The 7,258-nt window shown below is 37.8% G+C and overlaps 1 protein-coding gene across 2 annotated transcripts in view; it reads left to right on the forward strand.

Annotated features, from left to right (window-relative positions):
* The window catches only part of IPO11 (importin 11), a 157,589-nt gene extending 151,691 nt beyond the window's left edge, over nt 1–5,898 (forward strand). For both annotated transcript variants that reach the window (XM_019743722.3, XM_088796520.1), the window contains one exon: nt 4,505–5,898. In XM_019743722.3, coding sequence (XP_019599281.1) covers nt 4,505–4,669 — 165 coding nt within the window. In that variant the 3' untranslated portion in view covers nt 4,670–5,898. The remainder of the gene's footprint in view (nt 1–4,504) is intronic.
* Nucleotides 5,899–7,258: the final 1,360 nt, after the last annotated feature.

Raw genomic sequence — 7,258 nt, forward strand, 5'->3', positions numbered from 1 at the left:
CCGTGAGTTCAATACCAAAGGCTTCAAAGTGGTCTATTTCGCGCCACACACAACGTCTCTAATTTAGCCTCTTGATCAGGTCAAAAGACCTTTTAGACTCAACACACGGTACTCTATGGAAAGGATTGTCAATGCTATGGAAGAGAGCCCCAACAGGGAAAACATTCTGAAGGTCTGGAAGCATTCCACCATTGAAGACGACATTATTCTGGCAAAGGCTGTGAAAGCCGTCAAACCGGAAACAGTACATTCCTGCTGAAAGACACTGTGTGCACATGTTGTGCGTGACTTCACAGTAATTGCGGCATAGCCAGTCAAGGAGATCATGAAAGAGATTGTGCATATGGTCAAATAAGGCGGCGGTGAATGTTTTCAAGATACAGATCTTGGAGAAAGTCAAGAGGTAATAGACATCACACTAGAGGAATGAGCAGAATACGAGTTGATGGAGGTGAGTGCTTCTCAACCACTGCCACACAGTGCGGAAGCAGATGTAGGAGAAGCAGTGCCAGAGAACAAATTGACATTAGACAGTGTGGCAGAAGGCTTCCGATGATTCAAGATGACACGGACCCTTCTGCGATGCAGGCATTGAAACTAAAGCAAATGGTGGACGAAGGATTGGAGGTACCACATAGAAACATTTTTGGAGAAATGAAAAAGCAAAAAAGGATGAAGAAATGTATGATGATCCTCTCCTACTCAATGAATAGTAAATAATCATCATGCCATATAGTTCATAAGTTTATCTGTTATGTGTGTGTGTGTCTTCATGTGAAAATCTAATTATTATACGGGACTACATGAGACGTTTTTGTGTCATCATTGTTGGGTAAAGATTCATCATGTACAGAACATCGTGTGCAAGACTTGCATGGCAGTGGATAGGCTATCCTTATGTAGGCATAAGGTGAGTGATACTTAATATAAAATTAATAACATGTTAGTTTTCTGACTGTTTTCTGACTGCTTTGAAAGAATTACATTATTGTACAGTATGCCTGTCTTGTAATTGTGGAAACAGCGTATCAGCTTATCATCACAGGTAAGTGTTTTTTTTTTTAAAAAAAATGTAACAGTGTTTCCAGTACTGTTATGAATGTGACTATACTACTGTATATCATAAAACTTTTATAACGATTCATTCATTAATGTATAGGTTAGGCTACATTGTATAGGTTACATAACATATAGGCTACATAATATATAGGTTAATATATAGGTTAGGCAACATTCCTTCACATAGGTGAAGGAATTTTATCAATTACACTAAGTTACCATAAATCAGTCATATTGCTGTTTCTTTGTTATCAATGCATAAATCATCATACCTGTAAGTAAATATAAATTTCTTTTTGATATTATCTTTTCATTTGTGATGTCTAGTGTTAGTGATCTGTATAACATCTACAGTGTTTTGTATCATATAAGACAATATTGATGTGTAGGTACTGACAGGTGATCCATCTTGTAAACAGACAGCATACACTTAATGGTATTCATAAATCCAGTACAGTACTGTAAATGCATTTTCTCTTCCTTATGATTTTCTTAATAACATTTTCTTTTTTTTCTAGTTTACTTTATTGTAAGAATACAATATATAATGCATATGACATACAAAATATGTGTTAATCAGTTATTTATGTTACTGGTAATAGGTCAACAGAAAGCTATCATTAGTTAAGTTTTGAGGGAGTCAAAATTACATGCAGATTTGTAACTCCATGGGCAGGTTGGTACTTCTAACCCCTGCATTCTTTAAGTGTCTACTATGCTTGGCTGGAGGACTTAAAAAAAAAGTATTTTACTCTATTATTTTGAAAGGAGAAGTCTACATTACATCTACCTTTGCTATATACATATTTTTTCCAACAGCAGATTTATCTGAATGATAATTTACTTATTACATTAGAAACCTAATTATTTTGACAGGAATGTACCACCCAGCAAACGTGGTAGGCATTCTTTATTTTTTTCACGTTAAGTTAGATAATTAAGTTTATTAGGTAGGAATTATTTATATTCCCACCTAATAGTTTTGGAAATGCTGTTATTCACTTCAGTGTCTCCTAATTCTAATGATTATAGGCACTGTTACATTCATAGAAATGATATCTGGATTTTCCGTGCATGTGTAGCAATGATTCTTCTGTGGAGAATCATTTGGTCAATCTTTTTCATATGATATTTCTTCAAAAGAAGGTAGTAATAATTAATGAATGTCTACCCCAAGTCAAAATAGACATTTATTTGCTAACACGTGGGGTTTTTTTTTTTTAACTAAAAATAGTTGGTTTTTAAGCTCTTTTACGGTGTGCAGTTGAAGAGTCTGTATGTCCATGTACTTTTCCTTCCTTCTCCCCTCCACAATTCTCCTTCTAAGAGACATTAATGCTTTTAATCTTTGCATGTCTGATCAATACACTTTTTAAAAATATTATACTGGTGTATTGTTATGCTGTACCTTGAGGGTTTAGTATTTTTTTCCTTTTTATTAATCTGTTGGAAATTGAAGTGTGGGGATATGATAAGCTTTTTACAACAAATTAAAAGAACATTTAAACCACACGCTTAATTTTCATTTCTGTAGTTGGAGTGACTTGTTGGACATTAATTTCAAGCTCAACTGCTTTTCACTTACATTGTAGCAGATAATTTTAGTTATAGGTAATTCGTGATATTTCAACAAAGTCCACATCCTCTTTAGTAAGAGAGGTCTGTTTCTTAGTAATTAAAATAATACTGAACATTACTGCATGTTGTGTAAGAGAGCACATACTTTTTTAAAAAATTTTTATTGGGGAACAGTGTGTTTTTCCAGGGTCCATCAGCTCCAAGTCGTTGTCCTTCGATCTAGTTGTGGAGGGCGCAGCTCAGCTGCAAGTCCAGTCGCCGTTTTCAATCTTAGTTGCAGGGGGCGCAGCCCACCCTCCCATGTGGGAATTGAGCCGGCAGCCTTGTTGTTGAGAGCCCTCAAGAGAGCAGATACTTTTAAATGTTCGTCTTCAGTTTCTATGCATTTTGTAAAAGGATGTCTCCAGGCTTGTGAATGCAGGGCTTTGTGTCTGCAGGTCTTGGTGTTCCTTCTCCTCCCCAACTTCCAGGGAGATGAGGATGGTACCCTTGCCCTGGATTTGTCCCGTAACTCGAGAATGGTCACATAAAGGGTTTCATTTCAAATTCATGCCACCTATGTCTCTGCTTCTCAGTTATATTTTTATTTGTGGTCATTATTTTAAAATCTATTTACATTGCTCAAACAGAAGATGTGATTCAGCTATTTCATCTACCTAGAATGTAATTGAGTATCAGTAAGGAAAGAGAATTTCTGTGTAGCCATATTGGGCACAAAAACTCATGCACTTTACTTAAAACCTTGCAGATGTCCGGCTGTATTGATAATGAGAGAAATGTACAGCTTAAAGCAATGATGTGTTTCTTTTCAATTCTTAAATTATAGAGAACTTCAATAATGTTAATACCAGTAGTAACAACAATTCCAGAAGCTGAAACTCTTACACCTTTTACAACTGGTACAAATCATAGTCCTAAAATTGTCTATGCCCTTTAATCTAGTAATTCTTCTGAGCCAGAGATAGATATCCTAAGAAAAGTGATCTGAAATGCAGAGGAAAGGCTATATACGTAGTCACATGACACTGTTTTTGTGATAAATTATTCAGCAAAATCATAGTTAAATTATGCTATGATTACTTCAACATGCCTATAACAAAAAAACATTATGACAGATTTAGAATTCTTAAAATGTGTTAGAGTAGAATTTTTTTGCGTAATGACATAAATGCAAAGAGCAGGACTAATTGTGTATCCGTGTGTATATCCGTGTGTGTGTCCGTGTGTGTGTGCCTGCTACAGGCACAGAAAAGAGAAGCGGCCAAAATGTTTCCTGTGGGTTGTTGTCTTTAGGGTGTGGAATGATGGGCTATTTTTAATTTAATTATATTTCTTTTGTTTTCCAAATATCCCAATGGGAGAGGAGGAGTATGTGTTTTGTTTGTTTTTATTTATTATTTTTATTTCTCTCTCTTTTAACTTAGAAGCATATACATCAATGTAAATAGCATAGCAATCCAGGATTAGGACTTGTTTCCTCTGCCTGTCCTGGGGACCTGAGCTGCCACCGTCCAGTACCTGGTCTTCCAAGGAGGGACCCTGGTCAAGTGTGTTTCAATGCTCTTTGCCACACTGTATACCTCTTAGGATACTTTCTGAAGGTGTTGATTCTTTGCATGGATGAACACTCAGCTGTCGAGAAATTGGACAGCTAGCTTATGCTGAGAGGCCCTAGGGAACTGCGGTTAGACTAACAATGAAATTTTCTTTGACAAACTTTCCTCAGTGAAGCTGTGTTAGAATCCCTCGTATGAGGGGAGGCAGAAGCAGTCGTGTTGCCGTGAAAGAGTACAGAGAATTTCAGTCAGTGCCTGTAGGCGGGACTTGTTTTGCCTCTGACACACTGTGGCTTCTCTCTGTCCCACAGCTGGCCCTGAAGGACCCAGTGCACACAGTGTCGCTGCAGCAGTTCATCTACGAGAAGCTCAAGGCACAGCAGGAGCTGCTGGGGGAGCAAGGCTTCCAGTCCCTCATGGAAACCGTGGACACAGAGATCGTCACCCAGCTACAGGAGTTCTTGCAAGGCTTCTGAGGCACGTGACAGCGGCTGCTCCCCTTTTGGAAACAAGCGGAGGCCCCCAGCCTGCAGGAGCCTGCTCAGACCATCACGTTCCTTGTGTGTGGAAAGAAAGAGAAGACCACACATTTTTTACTACAAAATTCAGCAAATAAATGTAAATCCTGCATAATGAAAATCACAACCTATTCCTCCAAAAGAATTTAATTTTCTATTCATGAGGGGCCCTGTGTTCCCTAGAGAGAGATTTGATGACAATAGCTGCTTAGTTTCCTGTTGAGAGAAGAATGGTGTGGTGACTTTTTAATCATGTGCTGTTAACATTCGAAAAGATGAAGGGTGATGTCTGAGATGTTATTCTGCAACCAAAATTAGTTGAATTTGGCTGCCTTATCCCTTTTTTAAGCTAGTGAAACTACTAGTTTGAAAAAGGACACCGCTGTTCAGATGCAATTAAAGAAATGTGTGCACCAGGCAAAACTATATAAACAGTGACAAATATACATCACTGAGATTACCTTGCAAGGGAGTTCCTTTCATCTGACAAAGACATGTTTTATCAGACAGATGCTTTTATTTTCATTCTAGTATTAATAATTTGATACAGGAATTAGTAAAAGGATTTTTTTCTCATTTTATTTTTAGTAATTACATTTAGTCTGTAAATGCACATTGTAAGGTCCACAGTCGTGAGCCTGTGGTACTGCAGTACCTGGGGGGAGACCTCCGGTCGTGATTCGGTCCTAGTTCCTCTGTTACTCTGAAGGCCAGGAGCTCTGGGAGCACCAAGAAGACCTGGGCAGCCCACAGGCCCCGTGTTGTGACAGGATGTTTGGCACTTACCCATCTCAGGCTCCTCAGAGCTGGGGTGCATCCGGGCCTCGGTGGGGTGGGTGCAGCTCAGATGACCCAGCAGCAATCCCTGGTACCAGCTGATGGGACACGTCTTCCGTCCTTATTCCTCCCACACACAGTACCAAAACGGGGAAAAGGAGAAAATAAAGCCTTACTTTGTTTTACTTGCCATTTATTATGAGGAACCTTTAAAGCATTTTTAAAGAAACACTCAAAAGCAAAGTTGGAAAAATGTGTGATCTTTCTGTAGAAAGTTGGGAACAGTATGTAACTGCAGGAAACCCACTGCCCCTTTGTAAGCTGTGGAACCCAAAATGTATGGAAATATTGGATGTTTTCAGCAAGGGAAAGAAAATGTGGTCCAAATTAAATTTTCCAAAGAGACCTCACCTTTGATCTGTCTGATTATTTTTCTTGCTCCACAAAATACGAGTTCGTAAAAATTGCCCAGTGAATGTTCCAGGGAAGTTTTCTTCCCGCGCTGGGGTTGGCACTGTCCTAGTAGGTGGCAATGCTGTGTGTCGCAAATCCTAGTTCCCCTCTGAGTTTCTCTTCTCATTTAAAGACTAAAAGCTTCTGTAATATGACATTTCTTTATCATCTTTACTCAGCCTGTGAGACTGATGTAAGAAGAAGAATTTCTTTTTGACTTAATTGTTTTCATTGGAGGCACTATTCCCATTAGTGCTACCAGAAATTCTCAAACATGCTCGTTTTTCAGTTACAATCAAGTACTCACCTTGTAGTTCCTCGCAGATTTCGTTATATTGTCACAGCAAATATTACCTAAATAGCCACTTTGCAAAAGAAGTGAAAAATTTATCTCCGGGAAAGTGATTCTTCTTCTTTTTTTTTTTTTTTTTAACTCAAAGGTTAAAATAGGCTTTCTAAATAGCTCAGAAAAAAAAAAATCATGTATCTTGAATTTTTAAGTGCTTAGTTAAGACATACAATGTAATTATTGATTTATAGATTTTGTTTATTAATGCAGCTTATAGCACATGTTAAGTTTTGGGCCAACAACACAGCAGGCTTCTGGTTGAACTGTGGCTCCTGAGACGAGATAATGATCGTTTTTATTCCATACACCGACTCCTTTTCTATTTATTTTATATTCCAGAGAGTTCAGACAAAGACCCATGTGGCCAACAGTAACATTTTAAAGTTTTTATTATAAGTGGTTCCTCTTTTCTCTCCTCCAGTCAATTTAGAGAAATCACATCATTGTACGAGTCTATGTACTCAATTTTGTTGAATCATTTGAAAGTAACTTACCGACCCTTCACCCCCTGAATCTTCAGCATACCTCTAAGAATGGCGTTTCTCTACATATCCACTAATACCATGTACATAAGGAAATTAATATTAATGCAGTTATATCTAATAAACAGTTTGTATTGTAATTTTCCCAAATGCCTCGAAGAGGACTTTTATATGATGCCCATTTGTTTTATGATCCAGAATCCATTGAACATTTTATACATTGTATTTGGCCATTTAGTTTTAAAATCTGTAATAGTCTTTTTTTCATGTCATTGGCTTTTTTGAAGAACAAGACAGTTGTTTTATTGAATGTCCATTATTGTGTAGTGTTCTAATTTTTTCCTCATGATTGGATTCCTGGTAACATATTTGGCAAGAAGACTCCACTGGTAATATTTACTCACCATTGCATCACATCAGGAGGCACGTGATGTCAGGTTGTCTCTGTTGATGATGCTACAGTGGTTAAGATGGTGCCGCCGGCCT

This window comes from Rhinolophus sinicus, chromosome 3, assembly GCF_057876585.1.
Source record: "Rhinolophus sinicus isolate RSI-liver-muscle chromosome 3, RSI-T2T, whole genome shotgun sequence".
Taxonomy (NCBI): domain Eukaryota; kingdom Metazoa; phylum Chordata; class Mammalia; order Chiroptera; family Rhinolophidae; genus Rhinolophus; species Rhinolophus sinicus.